Source organism: Sorex fumeus, unplaced genomic scaffold (assembly GCF_029834395.1).
Source record: "Sorex fumeus unplaced genomic scaffold, SorFum_2.1 ptg000045l, whole genome shotgun sequence".
NCBI classification, from domain to species: Eukaryota; Metazoa; Chordata; class Mammalia; order Eulipotyphla; family Soricidae; genus Sorex; species Sorex fumeus.
This window is the reverse complement of record NW_026606102.1, coordinates 7,997,230-8,024,535: the sequence shown is the minus strand read 5'-3', so window position 1 is coordinate 8,024,535 and position 27,306 is coordinate 7,997,230. Positions and strand designations below refer to the sequence as shown.

Below are 27,306 nucleotides of genomic sequence, written 5' to 3'. Positions count from 1 at the left end.
ATGCCAACAATATGTTCCTCACTGTCCAGTTCTTGGGCCTCATCAGGGACACATTGGTGCTCCTCACTCTGGAACTTTCCAACCCTGGCTACTGAAAGTCTAGGAAAGACTTTCTGCCCTAATCACTTACAATCTGGTCACCCTCACTAAGGCCCATAGCTTACCCAATGACATATTTTGTTGCAATATTCTTCTTAATACTGTCACAGTCACCCCGTTGTTCATTGATTTGCTCAAGCGGGCCCAGTAACATCTCCATTGGAGACTTTGTTGTTACTGTGTTTGGCATATCGAATACATCACAGGTAGCTTGCCAGGCTCTGCCGTGCGGGCGAGATACTCTTGGTAGCTTGCCGGGCTCTCCGAGAGGGGCGGAGGAATCGAACTCGGGTCAGCCATGTTGGCTGCGTGCAAGGCTATAGCACAGCGGTAGGGCATTTGCCTTGCACGCAGCCAACATGGCCAACCTGAGTTCGATTCCTCCGCCCCTCTCAGAGAGCCCGGCAAGCTACAGAGAGTATCTCGCCCGCACGGCAGAGCCTGGCAAGCTACCCATGATGATGTATTCTTCTTAATAAGTAGGATTAAACTTTGTAATTCAAGAGAAATGGGATGAGCATTTATTATTAGAAGAAAAGGAAGTGGAACATTTATGAAGTTCTCCCCCTATAGTTGGCCTTATAGGTAGCCAGCTTGTGTGGACTTGGTATTGTCTGCTGAAAAATTAGGATACTCTACAAGTGAGATTTAACCACATATATTTCCTTGACTTTTGTTGTTGTTGTTGTTGTTGTCACAGTTTTTCATGATTTTTTTTTCTAGCGGGGGTGTCGGGGGACTTGTTGAGCCATACCTGGCAGTCCTCAAAAGCTATTTCTGTTTCTGACTTTGTGCTCAGGAATGAACCCTGGTGGTACTTGGAGGACCAGGTGCAGCCCTGGGAACCAGACTTGGCTGTATGCCAGACTAGTGCCTTATCTTCTGTACTAGCTCTCTGACCCCCTGAAGTATTATCATTCCTAATTTTTTTTTAATGAAGGAAAAATTCTGAGACTAACATGACAAAACTCACATTCTCATACAACCAGTTAAACAAACATCAAGATATAAACCTATATGTCTTACCCCAAAACTCGTTTTCTTTCCATCTACCCATACTTCTTTTGTAGCTCAAAAAATTTCCAGTTTGGCATTTTATGGGTTATTGGAATTGTTGCACCTTACATCTCTTTGATTACCATATTCGGCTTTATACATCTCTAAAGGTTCATGTGTCTTCTTACAGTTCTCTTGCTTCCCCAATAGCCCAGTGAAGATGTGCTTCATACTGCAGCACTCCCATGGGGCTTTCTGAAACATTTCCCTGTGTTACCCAAATAGCACAGCGGTAGGGCGTTTGCCTTGCACGCAGCCAACATGGCCGACCCAAGTTCGATTCCTCCGCCCCTCTCGGGCAAGCTACCGAGAGTATCTCGCCCCCATGGCAGAGCCTGGCAAGCTACCCGTGACGTACTTGATATGCCAAACACAGTAACAACAAGTCTCATGATGGAGACGTTACTGGGCCCGCTCGAGCAAATTGATGAGCAACAGGAGGACCGTGACCATGACCCAAATAAGCTCGCTACTTCCATTGTGTATTTCTTTCCCACTACTTCTCATTAATGGAACGTTCTGCTTTCTGCCAGGAATATGGGCTTTCTGGACTGTTTCTCTCACGAGTTACAAGCCGTACCTCCCCTAGGACATCCCTGACATGACCAGGTCATTGCTGCCTCTACCTCATCAAGACCCAACCTGAGTCTGTCTGTCCCCTCCCCACTATTCCACAATGCAGGTTGTAGAGAAGTTCATTTTGGACTGACTGCCACTTACCTTTTCCCAGGCAAGACTGAGATCCAGGGCTTTGAGAATCAACTGGACCATTTGCTCTTCTTTATGCTTCTGTGCATTTCATGTGTGGATTGTAAAGAAATTAGAGACCTCAGATCACAGTAACACCACACATTAGAGTAAATTTTTTTTAATTGTGTTACATTTCAACTCCATGACCTGTATTAGTGTTAAGAAAATGTTGGAGATGACTATATCTTATTTATAAAATAAAATGAAAATACAGTGGAACTAGAGAGATAGTACGGGAGATAAGGTACTTGCATTGCATGCAGCTGATTCTACTTCCGTTTACAGGACTGCATATGGACACCAAGGAGCATAAAAGCATATGACTAAATGAAATGATTAAGAGAGAAAGAAGCAAACATAGAATGATGATGCTCATTTGTGAGAAATTAAGAAAAAAATTTTTAAATTATTGTGTGAATAATACCCAAAGACAGTAAAAACAAGGGCTAAGAGGACTGGTCTAGGGTAGGAAGTTTGTCACCAATGGGAGGAGAATTGCAGTTAGGACAGAGAAGGGACCACCATAATCGTGATAGTTGGAAATGATCACTCTGGACAAAACTTGAGTGCTGAAAGGAAGTAAAGTGATATGGATGATACCCTTTTTGGAAACAGTATTGCAAATGACAGTGCCCAAAGGGAAATTAAGAGAGAGAGAGATGGAGACAGAGACAGAGAGAGACAGAGAAAGACAGATACAGAGAGATTGAAGTGTCTGCCATAGAAAAGGCAAGCAGGATGGAAAACTGGGGACATTGGTGGCAGAAAATGTACACTGGTTGGGGATGGGTGTTGACATATTGTATGACTGAAACTCAATCATGAATAACTTTATAACTATATCACAATGATTCACTTTTTTTTTTAAAAAAAGTATGACTGAAATGCAAGAACAAAAGTTTGTAAATCTGTAACTGTTCCCCACGGTGATTCACTAATACAAAAATTTTTAAAAAATGTTCTTGTAGCCTGGCAAGCTACCCGTTACGTATTCAATATTCCAAACACAGTAACAGTTGTCACAATGGAAACATTACTGGGCCCGCTAGAGCAAATCAGTGAACAACAGGAGGACAGTGACAGTGACAGTTCTTGTATATTATAAACACTGAGTAGCTATGTAGTGAATAAATGAAAAATATTTGTATAAAAAGAAACAGTACATGTTCCACTGAGCACACCTTGGTGTGGCCCAAAACAGAGACTGGAGGGGGGAAACAATATAATCTGTGTCACATATAAGGTATCTCTTTATCCCTTTTTACCCTATCTACTAGCAAACTCAAGAGGTAATTTTGTATATTTATTTTTTCATTTATAACACTGATTTACAATACTATTAATGATAGGGTTTTACACATCCAGCCTTCCAACACCACGCCCTCCATCAGAATCAAGAGATAAATTTACATGCTTATCTTGTTCTCAAATTGGGGAGAAAAAAATGGTCTTTTATCTTCCAAGTTCTGTGGTTTAGGAGCCTTCTAGGTATTTTTTTCAGGGCACAGGAGGGCCAATCCCTGTGTTTCTGGGCTGATCAGACTGGTGGTTCAATGTTAGGGGAGAAAATCCAGTCCTACTCAGACTCTGCGTTGCTAGAGACCATGGGGTCACTCCAGCAATGCTTGTGGCCCACCAGCTCCACACCTGGCAGGTAATGCTTGGGAAACTCCAGAATTACACCTGGTGATGCTTTAGGGGCAGGAGGCCCGCTGGTGCTGGTGGTCAAACTGAAGTTAGGACTATGTAGGGCTTGCTCCCTAACTCCTATACTATCTCCCTGGCCTCACTATGATTTCTAAGCTCCAAAATCACAAGAAACTTAAAACAAGATCTGTGATTTGATTTGATTTGATTTGATTTGATTTGATTTGATTTTTGCTGGGCCATCAATAATTTTTGGAAGTTCTCATGGAAATATTTTGGAATTTAAAAAAGAATCAACTAAATCTGTTGGTAGTGCACACTTTTTTTTTTTTGCGGGTTCTTACTAATTGAGAAATGTGTTGGAATGGGCTTAATTCTCAGTATTATTGAGCAGAGCATCATTTTTCCTATAAATTCATAGGATAATTGTATATACAAAGTCAAGTTTCTCTCCTCCCTCCTACCTCTCACAAAATTACAATTTATCCAGATCTAGTCATAGATCAGGATACCCACCGGTAAGGAGAGTGGAGTCAGCCAAGTAGATCCATTGCCAGGCACCCCAAGAATCCTGACCTGGTTCACAGCACAATAGTGACCCTCAAGTGAAAGCCAGAGGTAGCCAGCTTCCAGGACTGTTTCACAGGCTCTTGAAGCTCTGATGCGGTTTGCTTCTCCAAAAAAACAGGAGCAAAGTTGCCGCCAGACATGAGGCAATATTCAAACCTTATGACTTTTACCCAGGACCCCTGCACAGGGAGGCTTACTCAGGGTATCCAACCCAAGGAGCAGAAAAGCCTGTTTACTCTGCTTCCTTTTAGAATTTATCTCTCATGACTTATGCATTCAGTTAACCTGGTGGGGAGCCCTTTCTGTAATTCATTCTTGGATCATTGTGAAGTCAGGGGGCTACTGTCTCTGATGAGGGAGTGTAAGTGTGGAGGGGGTGGGAGGGAATGGATGGAAACAGAATGGGGAGATGAGCTGAACTAGAAGTCACATTCACTGTTTTGGCTCCTTCTGGTGTTCTTTCTTCCTGTATCCTTTCTCTTTCAGTCGAGAGTAAATGAGATATTAAATAGTGCCCACTGTTGGTTTATCACTGGATCACCTTGATTGCAGTGAGAGCAATAGAGGAGTTTCTCTGACTGCCCAATTATTTGCCCATAAACTTGCCCAGCAGGTAACCCTCCTGAATTCAGGAAGCTTAAATGGGTCACCTGAATAGCTGGAGCTTAGGATGCCCAGTAAGGAAAGGCATTGCAGAGGGCTAAATAAGTGGGGTGATCCCAGGAAAAAAATGTGGAAAGAGAAGGTATTTTCACACGTGGAAGAAAATGAATTTGCTTCTAGTGGTTTGTTGTTGTTGTTTATTTTGAGGCCAGACTCCACAGGCTCAAAGCTTACTCCTAGCGCTGTGTTCAAGGATCACTCCTGGCAGGGCTTAGGGGATTCTATGTGGTTTCAGGGAATGAATAAACCCCATGCTATCTCTCTGGCCCAGAGAATAAATTCTAAAAACTGGAGTGACCTGATCCACTTTGCACTTGAAGGTAATCTTTAGCTCCTTGGTAGGGAGGAATAATATTAGAGATGGGGAGGTGAGCCCAGGGCTCCTTCAGTAGTTAGGAGGGACTTGCCATGACCTGGATTTAGGAGGGGAGAGTGAGATTAAAGAGAAGGGGATGCATCAAAAGGATATTGGGGAGACAAAATGCAGGATAGTTTAGCCTGATTAACTTGGGAAGAGAGTCAGGAAAGAGCTCTCCCTGGTGTCTGATTGGTGAATGGTTCCTGTATCTATAACGAGTCAACACTGACCCAGAATCATGGTGGGGGTGAGGGATGTCTGAAACAAAGAAGGTCAGCATCCTGGGAAGACCTTCAGCTCTCCTGATTTGATGTAGACTGCACGTAACCTCATTGAACTTAGGCCCCAAGTAAACACAGGTTTAGTTTACTAACCCTTGACTTTGTTTTTGATGTTATTATCCAAAGCAAGAATACCCACAAAATTCAGATGAGGCTCAAAGAAAATTGTCTCAAGAATGTTTAAAAAAAAAATTGGGGCCACACCCAGTAGTATTGGGGGTAGGGCTTTAGTGAGGAGGATTAATGGAAGGCCTTCCTCTATGCTAGGCAGGTATTCTACTACTTGATCATCTCTCTGTCAGTCTGGATTCAACATCTGAATGAATGGAAGATTGAAAGTGGGGAATGTGGGGGGTGGGAGGTGCTGTGTTTTGATGTCCTCCACATCCGGTATCCTGTTCAGTTCTATCATTTCTCAGAGACTGACATATCCCACATAGGCATGTGGATCCCATTGATTTAATGGGATTCCCTTGCCAGACGTAGGTTCTAAATTATCCCCTAGTCATTTAACATTGATAGGAGAAACAGCCTTTTACATAGGAAGCTCCCAACCCCACCCAGATGCTGTTTCACTGATTTCTGGTAGCTCCAGAACTCTGAATGGAATCATCTTTTTTGGGAGGAGGGAAGTCACACCCGGCAATGCACAGGGGTCACTCCTGGCTTTGCACTCAGGAATTACTCCTGACGGTGCTCAGGGGATCATATGAGATGCTGGGATTTGAACCTGAGTGGGCCACATGCAAAGCAAACACCCTACCTGCTGTGCTATCGTTCCAGACCCTGGAATCATCTTTTACCAGAATACCTCTGTAACATGTTGATTTCTGAAAACTGAAGAAAGTGGGTATTTGGCATTTAAAAAAAAAAAGACTTTTATTAAGATGCAAGATGTTTATTTCCATGCAAGGATATATCAGACACTCTTTTTCTAGGATTTGTTTTATCACTGTTTCATCATTCCTGACATTTTCTTTGAGTTAAGAAGGACTAGTGTTTCCAAGGTCTGAAGATTAAGCAATTTAGGCCTTTCATATTGGGCACCTCAGAAAGGGGATTTGCATATGAACTTGCTTCAGGGAGAAATAGATCAGAATGTGTTTCCTGGGGACTATATCTGATTGTGGCGGCTCCTTTTGACTGTTGTCTTCTTTCCTACAGGTCTCTGGACTGCAGCTGTCTCAGGACCTGGACGATCTTGCTGTTCTTTACCTGGCCACAGTTCAAGCCATTGCCGTAAGACATATGAATACCCTTTTCAAGAATGGCCCACTTGGGGCTATCAGTAAACTTTAGACCACATACTCCTCAGGATCCAGCATCTGCTTCTGAGGCAGAGATTCTCAGTTGAAAGAGAACTTGCCAAAATTCGAGATGGTTGTGTCTCTATAAAGAAATGTTGAATGAGGGTTTCACCTGCTATACTAATAACCTCTCACAGCTGAAAGCTGAAAGGAGTTAAAGTCTTTAAACACCACATTGTCATTTATCTAATTTGTCTTCCAAGGTTAATTAAGTAGAAGTAAGCAGATGCCATATATGCTGGCATTAAGAAAAGCCAGTGTGAACAAAGTACAGATTTACACAACACATGGCATTGCTCACTCGGCAAAAGCATTCATTATAGGGCTCTTTTAAATAATAAGCTTCTCATAATGTGTTTTTAGATAGTTAACTACTTGAATAAGAGGTGAAAATGTTAGGGAGAGAGGAAAGGAGAAATGTAAATCTAAAGTGCTGGGAACTCCTCAACTGAATGTCAATCAAAAATGAAAACGAAAGTCTGGGATATAGTTTAGCAGAAGAAATCTTTCTTTGGATATTTGAGGTCCTGGGTTCAATCCCCAGCCCTGCGGTAGGTGGGATGAAGGAGAGAGATAAATAAAAACAAAATTTCAGAAGCTCATATATCAATGTCTAAGGAAACCTGTACTCCAGAGGATAATCTATGAGTGGGTTATAAAAGGATGCTGAACCATAAAGTGAGACACAGACGATTATATTTGTGCATATGCAGGGAAATGTTTTGGGGGGTGTTTGTCCTGAGTTCCAGGATCAGATCACTGATAGGAACCACCCAGGAATAATCTGAGACTTAGGTATGCCCCAAAATAGAATGGGGACCAAGAGAAAGTTCACTCAGTTCTGATGTAGAGTTTATTTTTTTAGAACAGCTCTTAAAGTACTTTTTCTCTTAATTCTGTATGCACATATTTATATGCTATTTAGTTGTTTTGTTTGTTTACTTTCATAACCTCATTGATCCAAATAATAGAACTACATGGTTTTTTTCTTCCCATATGGCTATCTTGATTTCCCTTATGTTCTGGTTTCCCTTATGTTTGTATGTGTCTTGAAGGAGTGCGTATATGATTAGAGAGTAGAACTTCCCAGCCACTAAGGGAATATGTGGTCTTTAATGCAACTACATAAAAGTGTGGGAGCTGATTAAACAGTGCTTTTAGTTTATGGAGCAGTTAGACTGTATCTTACTGAGGCAGCTGGCTTACTGATTTAAGAGCTTGGACAGTTCAGTGAAATCAATCAGCCTGCTTTATTTATGGGAACTTGGTCCAAAACAGACACTTCTGACATCTATCAACATGGGGAGAGAATGCGGGGTGGGGGGGTGGGGTAAGGTAGGGAGGGGTGGAAACTGTACATCAGTGGTAAAGATGTTTAGTGGATTCTGTTTTATAGGAATGATGATGCTCATGATATTCAAGTAATACACATGTGGTCCATTATGTACCAGGCACAATGTAAATTTTTTATGCACATTATCACAGTCACCCTTAGGAAGGAATTATAATCGCCATTCCGCAGATTAGAAGTGTAAGCCTCAAGTAAGACCAATTGACTCGCTCTTTTATGCAGCTAGTAAGAGAGAGGGCTGGGACTTGGAGCCATAGCTTTCTAAAATAAAGCTAGATACATGCAATATTAAGAGCTTTTGTTTTCTGATCTGTTAATGTCATTGTGCACAGAGTCTTACAGTGGAATGAGTTGCTTGCATTAACATAAGTACTCCTAGAAAATAAGAGTTAAGTGATGCTTCTTTTTGAGGATATATAAAGAGGCAGTGTGGAAAACCAGGCCATAGGATGGGCAAGGGGCATCATCCCACAAAGGTAATGTGTTGCCTGGTTCTACTCACTGGACCGGACAGCAAATAGAGTGGCTCACCTACATGGGACTTGGGGTGCAGGACAAGAAGTCAATAAATACTTGGGATGCCTCATTTCACAGATGGAGTGAGATCTGTGTGCCTAGACCAGGCATACTAGTGCATGGGAGACCTGGAATTTGACTCTATCCATCACTCCCAGACTTATATTCTTTACACAGCAGCACACTGCATCAGGACAAAACAGAATAAGTTTCAGGCATTCCAAAGAACCTCACAGAAATATTCCTGGGAACACTGCAGCAGAAGGTGAAAAACATAGAAATGAGGTTAAACTTAATGCTGGGGGTAGGGAGGTACTGAGAGAAGGGGGAGAAAAGCAAGCTAATATTTTCTCAAATCTGCATGCTTGAAAAATCATCATGGATTTAATGTATTTAGAGCTATCACATTTATTCTGTCCGTTGTCCTAATGACCTTTATGATAATATGAAGGGAACAAAATTTAAGTCAGAGAGTTTTCCGTAAGACTTTATGGTGGTGTCCATTGAATTGTGAGTTCATTCTGTTGTGCAGAAGTACCCAAGCAGTACTGATCTTTTGGGCCAAAATGTCCATTGTAACAAAGTAGTCTGATAAGGTGGTATTTTCACATGATGTTCAGGTTGAAAACAAAAATAAGCTTTGTTTCATGGGCTCTGAATATTACACAGGCACCCATTGTCATTGATAAGTTAAAATTAAACAAATTTCTCTCTTTCAGTAATATTAGTGGTTGGGCTTTTGTAAGAATAGAATGAAATTAGGGCCATATTGTAAGGAAGTTAAGTTGGGACTGTGTGAAACCGTCCATGAAGTAAAATTCTCTCTTGATCAAGCTTAATTGAAAGACCTGTCAAACCCCTGGTTTATCCCCTTGTCTGTTCCCTGTATAGTTTTCTTTTCAGAACAGACCCTTAAAAAGTACTATTTGCATTTGAAGTCGCTCTTAATTTGCATTCGGCTTGTACATTCCCCATGGAATCACCCAATTTTAATTTAAATTTCTCTGTGAAAACATTTTTTCCAGAAAGGTGAGCACAGAATCATTTTAGCACAAAGCCCTTTGGTGGGGGCTGGGGTGGTTTACAGAATGGTGACTGGGACCCCTAAAGGGGAATGCCCTGGACTTAGCCACTGGCCCTGCCTGAGTGGGAAATTCCAGCCCACAGTGCAGCCTGGAAAAGACCGTCCTGCCCCTCTGGGAGCACCCCTTGTTCCATCTTTCTTGCCTTTTCCCTGGAAATGAGCTTTGTATTTGTATTATTCTCGTCTCAGGCCTGCAAATTGCATGATCTCCCAATTCCCAAGTCTTGAAATTAATCATGCAATTAATAAATCAAAAATATTAATCTTGCATGACATTTTCATGGATATTGGGAGACAGCTCTCCCCTTATACACACATACACACACAAACACTGTCACTGTCACTGTCCTCCCGTTGTTCATAGATTTGCTCGAGTGGGCCCAGTAACGTTGTGAGACTTGTTACTGTGTTTGGCACATCGAATACAACACGAGTAGCTTGCCAGGCTTTGCCATGCGGGCGAGATACTCTCAGAAGCTTGCCGGGCTCTCCGAGAAGGGTGAAGGAATCGAACTCAGGTCGGCAGTGTCGGCTGCGTGCAAGGCAAATGCCCTACCCGCTGTGCTGTCGCTCCAGCCCACACGCATACATACATACACATGCACCCACACATGCAGTATTACCTTAGGCAAATTATATAACTCCTCAAACAATAGCAACGCTCTGGTTTTTAGCTTGCCATTGATGAACAATGATATTGAAGTCCCCAGTGCCACCCCTAGTATTTACCTAATAAGCAGAATCGTGTTCATGCCTAAATATCTTCCAGGAGCTGGACCCTCCTCTAAAAGTTTACACACATTGTAAACAATGTACAGTAGCAATTCTGCAAGTTGTTATTACATTTCATCACACCTCAAGCCTCATTTTAAATATTGTTTGCTTGTTAACATCTCTGATCATGCATGCAATTTTCAAAGAGGAGGTGTTCCCATTTTAAAAAGAGAGTAGTCTTAGATTAGGTGTGGTTTTGAATGCTAGTTACAGATGAAATGCAAATTTCAAACAAAAACAAAAAAAATCCTCCTTATATTCCAGGTCCTTTGCCTTTTTCTCACAGAAAAAAAAAATTTCCAGAGAGGTGAAGTACTAAAGCAGGGAAGTTTTTATTGACTGAAAATAAGAAAGATACAAGGTGGGGAGAAGGAAAGAAATATGTGTTCCAGGGAGAACACAGACTTGGAGAGTAAGTCCCCAAAGGTTTACAGGAAGAGCTTATATACAATTTCCCCAAGTGTATTTTTTTCTGAAGCTCTCTGCATATGTAAGAGGCAGTCTGGACGTTGTCACAAAAAAGCCTTGCTCTGTTGATGGTCTTCTCATAATCTTATCCCTCACACTGTAGATGGTCTCTTTATAATCTCTTAGATTCTTCCAAATCTTCGCCTTTACTGAGGAATCCACCATTCTCTGGGTGGGGCCTTGGATTTCTGCATCTGGGTGAGTTCAGGATTTGCATGTCAAAGGGATACAGTCTCCATGACTAGGGGCTACTTAAGAGAAAAATAAAAAACCTCAGGTTTTATCTCTGAGTTCAAAATGCCAGGCCTCTCTCACTGCTGTAGATCCCTTCCCCTTGAGTGGACTGGGGTCACCCACAATTCTTGGACCTCCAGTGACCCACAGTGGAGGTAAGGGCGTCTGTTGACCTAAAACCATTTCTAATCCAATTTTGTAACTTTTTTCCCTGAAGAGGTCAGTAGTTTTTATCAGTTCTCAGGAAGGTTCATGACCCCGCAAAAGCTTAAGAAAGAACATCTGGGGTTAATCAGCCATGTTTGGTAATAAGCAGGGCCTGGCCTTATACTGTACAACACATTTCCTTCTTCTTGTTCTTCTTCTAAACACACCACATCTGTGGATTATCTATGAAGACCTAAATTTCACCTAATCCATATTCTTACCAGATTCACTCATAGCTCCAGTAAACTCTGGACCTCTAGTCTGAGACCACTATGTTTTTGCCCCCGTGTGCCCCTATCCCACCCACAGCTATGTGGCTCTCATACTCCAGGGTTCCCAGGTAATCCCACAGCCACCTACTCCCAGAAGCAACCCAGGCCCTCCCTACATCCCCCACCTGGGTCTTGTTCTCTGAGCATCAGTTTCCCTTGCTAGTGAAAGTGCTAGGACTGTAACAGCAGCTCACCTTTTCCCTGCACTCAAGCCCTTCCTTCTTCCTGGGTGGCTGCCCCCTCTGTGACCTCTTTGTTTCCCAGGTACCTCCCATCCTGGGACTTGATGGTCAGGCAAGTGCTGTGTCTAGACATTGGAAGGTCTCTTTGACAATCCCCTACTCTTACACTTGCCCCGCCTCCCCCTTCTCAAAGAGCTCTGGGCCTGCATCCAGCCCACACCTCATCTTCCTGTGTTTTGTCCTTGCTCTAAATAAAGTATGACTTGTGAACATTCCAATAGGTAGCAGTCTGAATAGCTTCACTTTAACTAAACCACTTTCTGACAAGATTCACTTTTGTGATCCTGCCCTATCTGTTCCTTCTTCAGCATCAACCATTTATATTGAGTTTGGTAAAAGCAGCCACACAAGGAGGAGACGGAGGCATTGGGGTGAGGATGAGGATCACTCCAGCCCTTTGCCAGCCTGAAGTCTGGGTCTCACCTTTATACAATTCCTTCCCCATGTTTCTGCTGTATCATAGTGAGTGTCTTTTCCAGAGAAGAAACTTAGCTCCTATCTCAGGAAGGTAGACTGACCTGCCTGCCAGAAGCCATTCATCATTCCACATCCTGAGGGGTGATGTGGCTGTTGATTCCTTTCCTCCCAGAACCAACAGAGAGGATCTGGGCCACTGATGTCACTTACCACATACTGGTTCAAATAAACTCAATTAATATGATCTGCATTGTCAGTGTTGTATAACTACTGATAGAAACTAATGGTTAGAAATCAGGAGGATTAAGGAGATGGGTAGGGAAGGTTGGAATTCTCACTCTGTGCCATAATTAACAGTGATCAGAGGCAGCCTAATCCCTCCAGCCTCAGCTTTCGGAGGTGCAGAGTAAGGACTGTTCAGCGTGCCTTCACAGTTCTCCTTGTGACACTGTTTCCCGTGGTTCTCTTTCAGTTTGGGACCCGCCTCATTGTGGAAGCCATGGAGACTGCAGGACATTCCATCCACACTCTCTTCCTGTGTGGAGGCCTGAGCAAGAATCCCCTCTTTGTGCAAATGCATGCCGACATTACTGGTAAGTCTGAGGGAGGACTTAAGAAAGTTTGGACATTGGCAGCAGCAATGGATATAGCTAGAATTGGGATGATCTTGAAAATAGGAGGGGGACGGTCATATGCACAATTATATCAGATACTTAGGCTGAAATGTCACTTTCTCCCTTCTTTAATGGGGAAAATGACTTAGATGTGATGGCTGCTATCGGGTGATTACAAAAAGTGAGAGGAGGTCAGCCAAGACCCGGCCCAAATTCAAGCATTGACCCTGTAGTTTTGAGAATCTCTTCTGAGCCACTTAAGAGTCTGGGGAATCAGGAAGATGCAGAGATAAATAAAACAGGATCCCTGCCCCCACTCCCTCCCTCCACCCCCTCAGGGAGTTCAAGGTTTGTGGAGGAAGGCTGATAGCAGACAGATGTGTTCAAAGTAGTGTGGCAAGATCTCCTAGTCAGAGACCCACAGGGTGTTTGGGAAACAGTGGAGTTTGGGCCTGTGATGTCACAGGGTCAGTGGTCTGGAGGAAGTGATAAGAAAGCTGTCTTGGAGAAAGATTGCAGGGCCTGGGAACCCCAGGCTAGGCTGCAGGTGGGAAGCTGTGCCCTGAGGTCCTGAGATCCTCTGATTACACAACAGTTCATCAGAATCAGGGATCTGATACCAGAGGAGGAGGAGGAGGAGGGCTGATCCCTCCTGACTTGCAACAGGAGTGATTCCTAAACACAGAGCCAGGAGTAATTCCTGAGCATCAGCAGGCATGCCTGTCCCCTGATCCTCCTGCCAAAAACATATAAATAAATAAATAAATAAATAATAAATAAATAAATAGCTAGGGAAGAACTCAGCCTTGCTCACAGCACCAAGTGCCACAATAGGGGTCTCTGTATTAGCATCACAATCTCCCGCTGTCCCCATCCCTCAGAGTCCTTACCTCTGACTACTGACTGGGTGGGAATGGATCAGGTGTGAGTTAGAGAAAATGCCAGTGACCAAGCTCCCCTGCCGACCCCATGTCTCACTCGACACGTACTTCCTCCCCCCCTCGCACCCTCGGGTCCAGCATTGGCACCTATCTCACAGACAAGGAACCTGATCATCCGAGGAAGCTTCCAGAAGGGATGGGACCAAGAATATTGAGGTCCCAGCTCCCCTCTCAGAGCTGAGGACCGACCACAGAGAACCATGGCCCCTCACCCCTTCTGAGTCGGGCTTCAGGCTTGGATCCAAAAGTCAGCTCCATATTTACATATGAGTCAGACTTCAGATCTGCCCTAAGAGTGACTTCTGCACTCCCAACCCGAGGGAGGATGGGGCTCAGCAAGAGAACACTTGCCTTGTGTGTGAGCGAGACCCTAGGTTCTATCCCCATCCCACCAAAAAACAGTTTTAAAAACAACAAAAGCAAGCGCCAAGTTTCCCTAGAGACTAGAGACTTCCTACCTGCCAGCCAGAGCCAGGGGAGATCGAGTCAGCCCGGACCACTAATCACCCACCAGACTGGATACCAGAGCCACCCGCTGCCATGGCCCCGCTGACCCCTGCCTACCGGGGCCCTTTGGCTCTGCCCTTTCTGAACGTGGCTCCGTTCCCAGGCCTCCCTGCCCTGAGCTGACTCAGAAGCTGGGAGTGCGGTGGCTTCACAGAAAGTCCTGCTTTGGAAACCGTTCTCCCTCAGCCCATTGAATGAAAAGGCTGTTGAGCGTTATTTGGATTCCGACTGAAACTGAACCCTTTGTCTGCGACTCTGAACTCTTACAGTTCCAGACAAAGGGACCTTTTCTTCGGCCTGGAATGCCTCTGCCTTGGGAAGCCCGGCTGAGCCCCACAAGGGATGGCAAAGTGCATCTGCCTGGTGATGCCTGGGTTCTGTTCAGCTAGTGAATGCATCAGATAACATAGCTGGCATTCCAGCTCCAGCTCACCAGTCGGTTCCTACTCCCCTCCCCCCCGCCCCTCACACCCGAGCTCGGAGCCCACAGTGCATTCGCCTGTGCTCTTGTGACAGGCACCTACCCAGGCACTGGGTCTGTCCTTGGAGCCGGGGTGCCCTCAGAATGCCCTTGGCCATTGCTCTAAGTCTGTTGTGGCCCAGCAGTGGAGGGCCCCAGGCAGAGGACTCTAAAGAACCCCCGTGACGGGCATAGAGCCATGGGGGAGATTTTGTGGTGGGAACCTGGAGGCAGGAAAAGAACAGGTGGGACTGGAGCGATAGTACAGCAGGTAGGGCGTTTGCCTTGCATGTAGCCGACCCGGGTTCGATTCCCAGCATCTCATATGGTTCCCCAAGCACTGCCAGGAGTAATTCCTGAGTGCAAAGCCAGGAGCAACCCCTGAGCATTGCTGGGTGTGACCCAAAAAAGAGAAAAAAAGAAAAAAGAAAAGAACAGGTAACCGGCTCTGGGTGTGAGCAAGTGGCATTTCATCTCTGTGCCTCCTTCGGAAGATAGAAGATTTAAAGTCCCCTAGAGATGGTGCAGAAAGATAAATAAATGCCCTGAGCTCATAGGCAGGAAGCTGTGTTCTGGGCTTCAGACTGGCCACATGCAAGGCAAGTGCCCGACCTTCAGTGAGACTCCCCCACTCGCCTCCTGGCAGCCCCCTCTAACCGGGCATTGGAGAAAGCTGATCATCACCCCTTAGGGAGCATTCCCTTCCCCTGCTAGCAAGGAGAGAGATGCTCGGTCAACCCGGAGGCCGTGTCTCTGCCAGGCAGAAGAGACTCCTTGTACCCTGGGCACTCAGTTCCCTGTGGTTTCAAAACCCCTGGGTGTGGGTAAAGTAATTGCAGGCTTCCTGGCTGAGTGAGAACAGTGTTCCTCCTCAGGAATAGAGGGGTCCTGCCGCCCTTGCCCTCACGTTCATTCTTTTCACTCACACAAACACCTTCTCTGTGCCTGGCCTGGGAGTGTCAAGGATCACTTCCTGCCTGCAAGGCCAACATGAAAAAAGTGCTCTTGGAGCCCTGACCCATATTCTGGAGGCCCAGTAGGGGATGCAGTAGGATGGGGGTGCCCCTACTTGTCAAGCCCAGACTGGGAACAGATGTCGCACTATAGAGATGTTCCATAAAGGCGTGGACAGAGTCTCAGAGGCCTGGACCACCTGGCAGACACCCCAGCCCCCTGAGCCGCTCCCAGTCTTAACCTGACCCCCTGAGTCTGGGATAGTCCAGAGGCCTCGGATGTGCTCCATACAGCCCAGTCCCTAGGTCTGCAGCAGCTTGGGAGCGGAGGGCTTGCCCAGAGTGGGCTTGCACTCAGACTGAGGGACAGGAACAGATGGCAGGGATCCCAGGATAGCAGAGACCCCCCAGAGCTTCAGCCCAGTGAGCACATTCTCCAAAGCAGGTTTGGGTGCTCACTGCTCAAAGGCCAATCCATGTCCTCTGACAAGAATTGAAGCAGGAAAAGCAGGTTTACTCAGGGGCCAGCAGTCTGTGAGGACAGCAACCTGAGGACAAACCATCCTGACTGTAGGGTTACAGGAAGCAGTTTTCATAGGAAAAGGGAAACAGAAGCTGGCTCACAGATAGATCCATGGGGACCGGGAAGATGAGTTAGTTCCTTTCTTTCACAGGCTGACCTCCTGAGACCCAGGGCCCAGGGCACTACAAATTAAGATTTGCTCTTTTGGGGGTGGGGTGGGTGGAGAGATTGGGAGTTTGGATCACACCCGGCAGTGCTCAGGTCTTCCTTCTGGCTCAGAGATCGCTCCTGGTGGGGTGAGCCTAGCGGGAGGGGGTGATCCCTGCCCCATCCCATGCTTCCTATTCCAGGGTGCAACCGAGTGGCCAGGGCCCCCCAGCCCCCATTTTCCTTCTTACCCAGCAACCCCCAGGCTTGAGGCTTACCAGAGACCACCCATGTGTCAGCATCCCTGGTCAATCAGCCTCGGGTTTCCCTGTGAGAGCTGAGGCAAGAAGAGGAGGACACAGACTTGGAGGTGCTGAACTCTCCCCAGAGACCCCTCCACTCTCCACACCTTGCAGCTCTGTCTCAGGTGCCGGGTCTGCGGGGGCATAGCGAGGGTGCTATTTCTTGGGCAGGTGGTGGGGACCTGCTGTCTGTCTCCTTTGTCTGGGGGCCAGGCCGGCTCATCCAGCAGCAGGAGGAGGAGCCCAGGAAAGTCTTCCCTTGAAATAGAGAAGTTCCCGTGTGGGGAAGTGAAAATCACACGTCTTGAGGAAGATTTTGTGGGTCTGGCCTCAGCATTTGCCTCAGTGGCGTCTGCTGCCCTCTCCTGATTGCCGAGTATATTTAGTTTATATATATATAGCACAGCGGTAGGGCGTTTGCCTTGCACGCAGCCAACATGGCCGACCCGAGTTCGATTCCTCCGCCCCTCTCGGAGAGCCCGGCAAGCTACCGAGAGTATCTCGCCCGCACCGCAGAGCCTGGCAAGCTCCCGGTGACGTACTCGATATGCCAAACACAGTAACAACAAAGTCTCCAATGGAGACGTTACTGGGCCCGCTCAAGCATATATATATATATATATATATATATATATATATATATATATATATAATAGATATTTAGTTTATACATATATGTGACATACGGTGGGCTACACTAGCATGTGACAGTGATGAATGGAGACATTACTGATGCCCTCCTGGGTAAATAAATGAGCAACGGGATGACAAGTAATACAAGTGATATATATGTGTATATATATTATAAACATCCTTATGAAATCCTGTGAATTCATATGATGTCAGTCTTTGTGCACTCACCAGGACCCTTCACCTTGGGGCTGGTGTGCAGCGTGCCCCACCCTTCCGCTCACCCTACCCCACGCAGTGCACCCCTCAGATGCTTGCTTCACCCTCAACTCCCCAACCTGGAGAAACGTCCAGTGCTCAGGCAGCGCTTCCTGCTGTCCATCCCAGGGCAACGCCAAGTCCCTGCTGCTCACAGGGCTGTGCTCGCCAGGGGAAGATGGGAAAGCAGAGAGGGAAGCCATGGTGGGGAGGGGGAAGGGTGGCGGAAGGGACTGCTACAAAAATATTACGGGGGAGTGGGGTGGGTCTGAGAGCCATGGAGGAGGGAAGGGAACATGGGCACGAAGGTGAAAGAGAAGCTGTATTCATAGGGACTCCAGGGAGGAAGTGCCCCAGACTGAAGTACCAGCGGAGCCAGTGCCTGGACATGATTGAATAAAAGGAGCAAGGAGGGGGCTCGAGAGTCAGGGATTTCAGGCACAGCTCTGACCATGGCCCACTCCCTAGCATTTATAGGGACCTACTACCAGTGAAGCAATAGCACAGCGGTAGGGCATTTGCCTTGCACGCAGCCAATATGGCAGACCCGAGTTCAATTCCTCCGCCCCTCTCAGAGAGCCCGGCAAGCTACTGAGAGTATCTCGCCCGCACGGCAGAGCCTGGCAAGCTACCCGTGACGTACTCAATATGCCAAACACAATAACATGTCTCATGATGGAGATGCAAGTTTGGACAAACTTGCAGGCTATCGAATGTAGCCTGCCCACAGGGCAGAGTCTGGCAAACACCCCATGGCGTACCAAATATGCCAAATACCAGTAACAATGATGGGTCTCATTCTCCTGAAGAGCCTTGAATATAATCTCAGGGCTAGGATGAAAGAGACGTTACTGGGGCCTGCTCGAGGCAATCAATGAATAACAGGATGATGAATGAATGAATGAATGATGGAGATGTTACTGGGCCCGCTCGAACAAATCGATGAACAACGGGAGAACCGTGACTGAGACTGAGACTACAAGTTAATAGTGATTGCAGAGCCAGGAGTGAGCCCTGAGCACTGCTGCTGTGGCCCAACTCTCCCCCCTGACCCCTGCACCCTCCCATCCCCCCCCACACATGCACCTAAAGAAAAGAAAGAACCAGGGCTGGAAGGATAGCACAGCAGGTAGGGTGTTTGCCTTTGCAAGTGGCCTACCCGGGTTCGATTCCCAGCATCCCATATAGTCCCCCGAGCACCACCAGTAGTAATTCCTGAGTGCATGAGCCAGGAGTAATCAGGAGTAATCCCTGAGCATAGCCGGGTATGACCAAAAACAAACAAACAAACAAACAAAAAAAAAACCACACACACACATACACAGAAGACAAGAAAAGAAAGCAAGGAAAAGAACAAGCTCCATCTAGGAGAGGAGCTAGATGATCTGGGACAGGGGCCCGTGCTGCCCTCACCCTCTCTTTCTCCTTCCTTTATCTTAGTCCAGGTCAGCCAGAGTACCCCCACGCCTTATCCCCTGCCCTTCCCCCACAAAAGAACTTCATGTCCCTCAGAACTGGATGGCAGGACCGGTCTGATTCGGCCCTGTTTCCCCGGGGCCCAGCCAAGCTCTTAATACAGGTTGCTTGAACTGAACTTGAACCAAATGGCAGGTAGCAGCTAGCAGCAGCCTGGGAAGCCCGGGCCAAAAGGTCTCCTGAGCTGAACTACACGGTGTTGTTTCTGGGTGGCTGCCCCAGCCGGCTCGCCATGAAACCCTTTAGAACAACCAGGTAATCCTTCTTCGGAATGGGGCAACTGCAGGGGTGGGGAGAGGCTGCTGCTGATGCCTTCACGTGGGGTGTTTTTGTCGCTGGAGCTGTTGGCTGGCTCCCCCAGCCCTGCCCCCTAACCGAGGTGTGGCCTTTCCTGCACAGGCCTGCCCGTGGTCCTGTCTCAAGAGGTGGAGTCTGTTCTGGTGGGTGCTGCTATTCTGGGTGCCTCTGCCTCGGGGGATTTCGCTTCGGTACAGGTATGTGAGGACCAAGGGGTGGGCCCCTCCCCTGTCTGAGGCTGCCCGGCTTCTTCACGGCAGCTCCCATCTTGCAAAACACACACAGGCTGTAATTAAGCAATGATAGGTTCCAGCCAGGGAACACACAAACGCTTCTGGCTTGAGACATATTTATTGCAGTTTTCAATTGAACTTGGCCTCTGTTCCCGTTGGTTATTCTGTTTTGTTCTTGGTTTTCTTTCCTTTTTTTTTCCCCCCTTTAGCTTGACTCCCCAATAATTTGCATTTTTCTTGGACCATTTTTTTTTGTCTGTCTACAGACCAAACAGGTAAGATGCACGGCATAAGTTGAGCATGCACATCTCAAATTTGTATTTCTCTCATCCCCACCTAAGCCCCTTTGAAGGACTCGACCCAGAGATCCAAATGCCAAGTGGGCCTAGCAAGAACAGGAATTGAAAGGGAAAACCAGGAACCAGCATAGAGGAAGGCGGAAGGGACTCAGTGGCAGAGATTGAACACACAGTTTGGCTCTCAGCTTTCTGGCTTCCATGACTGAAGAGAACACATGATCTGTTGCACAATTCTTATTTTTAGAAAAAAAGAAAACATGCTAATTTCTTGTGGGAGGCAAAGCTTTCCCTACCACTGAATTGCAAAAGACTCCTCACACGTGGGTTCTACAGAGACCCACTGGGAAACTAGTGATATGAGCAACATGTTGGCCAGAAGGTCAAGGAAACTGGATGGGAAGAGGCCGAGAGCTCTGGCTCTGCTGTCAGCTGCCGAAGGTGAATCTGGACTTGAGCACTGCATATCCCCAACCTTTAAGCTAGCATGTAGTTACCCCCCTGCCACGCTGCCCGCTGCTTCCTTATATTAACATCAGTTACGTGAGGTGAGCTCTTCCTCAGGATCAGACTTCACCATTTGTCCTCGATTCATTCTGAACTCCTCATTTATACTTGAAGACCTTCAGGTGTAAAGAAATGAAATAATGAAGTAACGGTCTATGTGGAAAAAGCTCTTAAGTATCAGCGCTAAGAGTGCTGCCTCTCAAATCTCAATGGAGAGTTCAGAAAGGTTCAGTGTCAGGAACTGACAAACTCTTCCCAGATCTTAGGGTCAGGACGAGAGCTGGGGTGTGCACCCAGAGGTTAGCAGTTATAGCAATCTACTTACTGTGACCTGGTTAGGTACCAAAAGCATTGCTGGGGGCTTTTCAGACAGTCCTCAGACTTCTAACCACCTACCTGGACAGAGACTCAGAAAGGCTGGGGAATGCGAAGGTTTGCTGCTGGAAGGGTCTTCTGCATCTCACGGGGGGCTGTTCTTTGTACCGCATTTTGGCACACTGTCCATACCTCTAGGATTGATGCCTGGGAACTGACTCTGAAAGGCAAATCGAGTCCACTTGTGAATGCATGTGGACCTGAGCTGAATTCTTTAAACAGAGGTGGTGGAGTTTAAGTCCCAGTATCTTCTGGTCTCCTTGTTGTGTAGAAACATCAGAGGTACTTACTGATGGTTGAAATTTGTCAAGACTTGCCAGAAGTTATTTGAAGATATCAGTTTATAAAGATGTTCGCACCCCTCAGTGCGTTTCCCTGACTAGACTCAATTGTAATTACTGAAATGAAACAGGAAATATGCTTCTGATGCTTCCTAAGCGAGGGCTGGAGCGATAGCACAGCGGTAGGGCATTTGCCTTACAAGCAGCTAACATGGCCAACCCAAGTTCGATTCCTCCTCCCCTCTCAGAGAGCCTGGTAAGCTACCGAGAGTATCTCGCCCACACGGCAGAGCCTGGCAAGCTACCCGTGACATATTCGATATGCCAAACACAGTAACAACAAGTCTCATGATGGAGATGTTACTGGACCCTCTCGAGCAAATGGATGAACAACGGGAGGACTGTGACCATGACCATGACCATGATGCTTCCTAAGACCTTGCAGAGGTGGTTTTATGCTTTCTGCCTCCTTTGAGTTCACCTGTGCAGGCCCTCCACCCTCAACATGATTGCCTTTGGAGATGCAGCCTTGTGAGTTTTTTTGGAAGGCAGCTATGATCACCACTGTACCACCAATGCTTTGTAAGTTTTGGGGGGAGATCTAGTTATGGAAGGGGGCAGCTGATGATGAGATGAATGACCTTAGAAGGAGGGACGCCAAAGGATGTGTGCAGCAAAGTCTCCCCTCCCTGTGGAGGTAGAGTGAATAGAGGGCTCCCCCCAGAACCTGCTCATTGCAGGCATGTCAATCTTGTAGATCCCAGAATCATGAGGTTATTAATTCATGTTCTTTAAATTCCCAACTTATATGTGTACAGTGGGATGGGGCCAGGTTGTTTAGGCAGCTCAGATTAAGATAACTCATTCACGTCTTCACATCTCTCTGCATAAATATTTATATCCTCATGTAACTAGAGAAGGAAACTGGATCTCAGATTTTTTAGAAGTTTTTTTGTAAATTATTTTATTTTATAAAGTAGTTCACAATATTTGATTACATTTAATATTCAAACACCAATCCCACCACCATTATACCTTCCCACCACCATATTTTGTATGTTTCCATCCTGAAACCCAACCCCTGCCCCAAATCAGAACCAAAATAATTTATTTTGTATTGTTTGTTATGAAAAACCCTGAAAATGCTACAAAAAAGTTTCCTTAAAGCAAGGAGTGTGAAGATTGTTGTACTTCACTCAGGACCAGTAAGTCCTTCTATAAGAGATCACTAACGTGTTGTTAAAGGTTTAGCCGTGTGATTATATGTAATCGGTAAAAAATATATATTTATCTCTAATATTCCTCTTACTTTAAACCCCATCAAATGTGGTGTGGTACTCTTGGACTATGGGTGGTGTAAGATATGAGTTGTCGTGCAGCCGCATTTGCAGCCACACGGTCCAGGAATAGGTTCACTCATGGGTGAGGCTCAGCCTGAGAGTGTCGAGGGCAGCTGTGAGTATGGTGGCAGTTGAGTTCTGGAGGTTTTCAGCTGCCAGGTTGAGTGTTGGGGCATAGGGGTCTCGCCCTCCCCCCTCTGGGGCACCCCAAGTGAAAAAGCCCAGCTCAGACCCAGCAGCATGGTTATGGCTCATGTGGTGTTATGCTCCCTTCTGGTAAAGAAGGACGTTCAACTCTGGATGGTGACCAATGACGAGATTATCTGGCACCAGCCAGATGTAGTTTATAGACGTGACTGCTGAGTTGCTGGAAACGGGGATATGGGTGGAGGATCCCTGTTCACAGTTCTGTTGAACCCAAAGTTTTCAGTCACAAAGTCCTGCATACCTGGGTTTTTTGAGAATTCACTCATGGATTCGAACGTGTGGAGAGAGGCTGTGAGCATGGTGGGAGTTGAGTTCTGGAGGTTTTCAGCTGCTGGGGCTGGGTCCCTTGGGGCGGGGAGGTCTCAGATTTCTTTGAATAATTTTTCCCCATTAGAGCCAAAGTAAAATTAAAACTAAGATCTATGTGTGTGTTCTTTATCCTAAATCAGTAGTCTACCTTGATTTTCATTCTTTTCTTACTCTGTTGGGTTTTTTCCTTTTCCTTCCTTTACAGAGTCTTTTGGCATACTAATTATCTGAAAATTGCAAGAAGAAAGAGACTAGTCCCCAACCAGGAAATTAATTGTACAGCCCAAATAGGGGAGTGTGATAAGATGGACATGTGCTATCAGGTGCTCATCCTCTTCTTAGGAGATCCCAGTGCCATCTTATTCTAGCTGGCACTTCTAGCTCTAGAAGGATACCAGTCACAGGTTTACAGAGATAACTTCATGGCATGAGATTACCCATCTATTCTCTGTAACACACTCTTGAAACACAGCGATAAGATATTGAAGTTGGTGACTTGAATAGCAGCTACAAGACCCATAGCATCTTAAAAATAAGGTCAGGTTTTCCTCTCCAGTCCAGGGAAGTAGGTGCGCCTCCTGACTGTATTTAGGCTTCGGTAACCTAGTAAAATTATACTATTTAATGTAATCTAATAAGGGCAGACCTGCTAAGGGAGTTCTGAGAGCTTGCCTGTCATCTCTTTCCAAGGAAATCCTTACTCTTCTATTGCTTGCTTATTGTATAGATTCGGGGTCACCTGGCCTCCCCTGGCGCTTGTTTGATTCATTCAATTGTTTTATTTCCTGTTTGGAATATACATATTTAAGAATCATCATTCTTGGGACTGGAGTGATAGTACAACAGGTAGGGCATTTGCCTTGCATGCGGCTAACCTGGGTTCAATTCCCAGTATCCCATATGGTTCCCTGAGCACCGCCAGGAGTAATTCCTGAGTGCAGAGCCAGGAGTAACTCCTGTGCATAGCTGGGTGTGACCCAAAAAGAAAAAAAAACAAAAAGAGAATCATCGTTCTTGTGGGACTTTTAAGATAAAGAATCCCAGACAACTCTAAAAACCTCCATGAGCACCAAGCAAAATTCTCAACATTAAAAGAGTGACTATGTTTGGAACTACTGTCTCAGTGGAATGAATGCTTCATCTCCCCTAGCTTCATTTGCCCTCCTCCAAAGAAGAGACACCAACCTGTTTTGAGCCGGTACCGCAGGCTTGGGTACCAGCTCTGGATTCAGGCAAGTTGAGGTGCTGGAATTGCTGCTTCCCTGTCAATCCTATTTCCAACCTGAACTTCAGTACAATTTTTTCTTTGAACCTAAAGATTCTAACTTGGTCTTTAAGGTGCCTGCTACACCTTCCTTTAACCTCTGAGTGGTTTCTGCCAAGGCTTCAGGATCCTCACTGGTCAGTTGATCTGTCTTATAGATCACCCATAGGGTAGTTATATGGAGGATGTTACTTCTCTGCTCTAGATGTTCATGCATGGGCAGACACAGCTGAGTCATCTGCTGCAAATGAAAGAGAGTCAGAGGATCAAGGCCTAGTCAGATCTTCGGGTTCCAGCTCTTGCTGCCTCCCATGCTGAAACTCTCAGACTAAGCAGCCCAACTTCTCTGCTGGGTGTCCAAGGAGTCCAAGATCATACCCTCATGCATTACTTATCTTTAGAGGCAGCAGACCAAGAGTGCAAGACCTCTGTTCCTACAAAGACAGGGTTTCCCAGTTCCCTGTATGGCTTCATCCAGGCAGAGTCTTACCCTTTCCCTTAGCAATACCTTTAGATTGGACTTTTGCCAACTTCCCTCAGAAGAGGAAGAGGATGAAATTAAAAACTTTCATCAGGTAAGCAAGAGGGTGGAATTTCTAGGCAGGATATAAATGGAAGAGATTCCTAAGTATGAGATTCATTGCTGTTGCAAATTTTGAGCCTGCTGGTATTTCCTAGCTTCCCACATTGTAAAATTTTTTACTTCTTCAAAGATACTGTGATTTACAAAGCTGTTCCTAATGGAGTATCAGGTATATGATATTCCAACTCCAGCCCTCCCCCACCAGTGTCCCTAGGTTCCCTCCCTATGTTTTTTCCTTCTTTGGGGGCTATAGCCAGTGATACTCAGGGGACCGTGATATATTGGGCCTCGGACGTGATGTGTCAGTACATCCAGGATGCAGTTCAGTTCTCTGAACCCTCACCCAAGCCCCATGTCCTTGTCTTTATCGACATTCAATCTCATTTTCACAGTCTTTCTCTCTATTTCTTCCTATGCCTTTCCTTCCCATAGGCATCAACAGCCATCCTATGATTCCCTTGTCAAAATAGGGTTCATGCAGGCTGCAATAGAAACATCTCTCTTCATTTAAAGAATAGAATGACTAACAGCATCAAAGAGTTTCCCACCTCTCGCAATGGTGTAGCTTTTTAAGTAGCCTTTAAAACTGATTCCATTTATAACATGAGAAGGGTGTTTGTCTATCTGCATCTTCATCAAATGGAACCGAAGCATAGGATGGCACTTTTAGGTAAAAGTTCAGCTGCTGAGACAGTGAAAAGGGGCTTTCCTCTGTCCTTTACTGGGAAGAAGCAGTGGTGACTTCTGTGACCTTTCTGTCTGATCACTTCCCTACCCCCAGAGTCACCCATTGTGCCCTTGGCCCTCGGGTCACTCCAGAATGGTTCTCTCACTCTAAATATCCTGAAAAGAAAATTAATTATAATTAGATGTTGGGAACACCCCCTACCACTTCTGTGGGCACTCTGGCAAATGTACAATGTAGAAAAAAATGAGTTTAGGCAACATCATCCCACTTACATTGTCTAAATACAGACACTAGAGGGGTTTTCAGAAATGCAGAGGAGGGGGCAGACATGATAGTAAAGGGTTAAGATGCTTGCAATATGTGTGGCCAACCTTGGTTTCATCCTACACCACATTATGGTTTCCAGAGCACCACTAATAGTAATCCCTGAGCACAGAGCCAGGAGTAAGACCTGAGCTTTGCCAGGTGTAGGGCCAATCATTCTCCCCTCTCCCCCTGCAAAAAATAATATGGGTTAGAGAGATAGTCCAGTGGGTAGGGTCCTTGCTTTGCATGAGAAGGTTGAGTTGGGTTTTATTCATCTCATTCCTATGGTCCCCTGAATTCTGCTAGAAGTTATTCCTGAGCTCAGAGCCAGGTGTAACCTCTGAGCATTGCTGGGTGTGACCTCAAAACAAACAAACAAACAAACAAACAAAAAGCAAGGGATGCACCCAACAAACCACTTAACTACATACAAGGAGGGAAAACTCAGACCCATAACAAAGCAGAAGAAATAGAAAATGGCTTTCCACTTTTTGCTTCTGTTTGGGCTCTTGCAGATGTCATTAACTTTCTGTGATTTCTATCTTAAGAGGCAGCTTTTCTCCAAGACTCTTAAAACAACCTTTTAACTCTTAACAGTGCTATGTATCTTGACACCCCTCCCCCCTCCCTCCCCTCCCCCACACACACATACACACACCACCAATCCAAGCATCTGAAGCAGGGGCAGTGGCAGGAGATGAAAATAAATTCTGTAATCATTTTAAGAGGCGTACCCGTGTCAGGTGGGCTGGAGTGATAGCACAGCGGGTAGGGCGTTTGCCTTGCACGCAGCCAACATGGCCAACCTGAGTTCAATTCCTCTGTCCCTCCGAGAGTATCTCGCCCACGCGGCAAAGCCTGGCAAGCTACCCGTGATGTACTCGATATGCCAAACACAGTAACAAGTTTCACGATGGAGACGTTACTGGGCCCGCTTGAGAAAATCGATGAACAACGGGAGGACAGTGACAGTGACCCATGTCAGGAAAATAAGCCCTTGGAACTGGCCAATCAATCACAAGCTTTCTTGCTCCCACGATGTGAAGGTGTGGCCTCTGCAGACCATGACTCCCCGTAATCTTCCAAACAGACTCCTGGACCCACAGACCAACCATGTAAAGTGGCTGATCGCTTAACTGAGTCCCGATCACTTACCTTACTCCTCTGCCCACAAGATTAACTCTCCACACTGACCACTGTGGTTTCCCATTGACATGGGTCCTTGCAGCCCTCCACATTTGCCTGCTGCAGTGTCTGTTATTCTTCACAAGTTCACTGCCCCGAGGGCCAGGTTCATGCAGCGGCCAATCTCTGCACCCAAGCCTGGAACTTCGCAGATGAGACAAGAGAAGTCTCTTCTATTTCATTCTGTGACAGTCATCTTTCTGTGATTGTTTTTAATTTTAGTTCATTTTCCGTCACTGTAAATGAGCTGTGCAGGAGGAAGAGAGCGGCTTGGAACGCCTTCAAGAACATCGAAGAAATAGCTAAGAGGACGAAGAACCTCCGGCTC

General features: G+C 46.1%; 1 protein-coding gene across 4 annotated transcripts in view; it reads left to right on the top strand.

The window, feature by feature from the left end:
* Positions 1–27,306, top strand: part of FGGY (FGGY carbohydrate kinase domain containing) — a 475,385-nt gene that overhangs the window by 358,564 nt on the left and 89,515 nt on the right. For 3 of the 4 annotated variants that reach the window (XM_056122274.1, XM_056122275.1, XM_056122277.1), the window contains 3 exons: positions 6,589–6,663; positions 12,769–12,889; positions 19,507–19,601. In XM_056122274.1, the coding sequence (XP_055978249.1) occupies positions 6,589–6,663; positions 12,769–12,889; positions 19,507–19,601 (291 nt within the window). Of the gene's footprint in view, positions 1–6,588; positions 6,664–12,768; positions 12,890–19,501; positions 19,602–27,306 lie in introns of all 4 variants that reach the window. The other variant, XM_056122278.1, reaches the window with a different exon arrangement.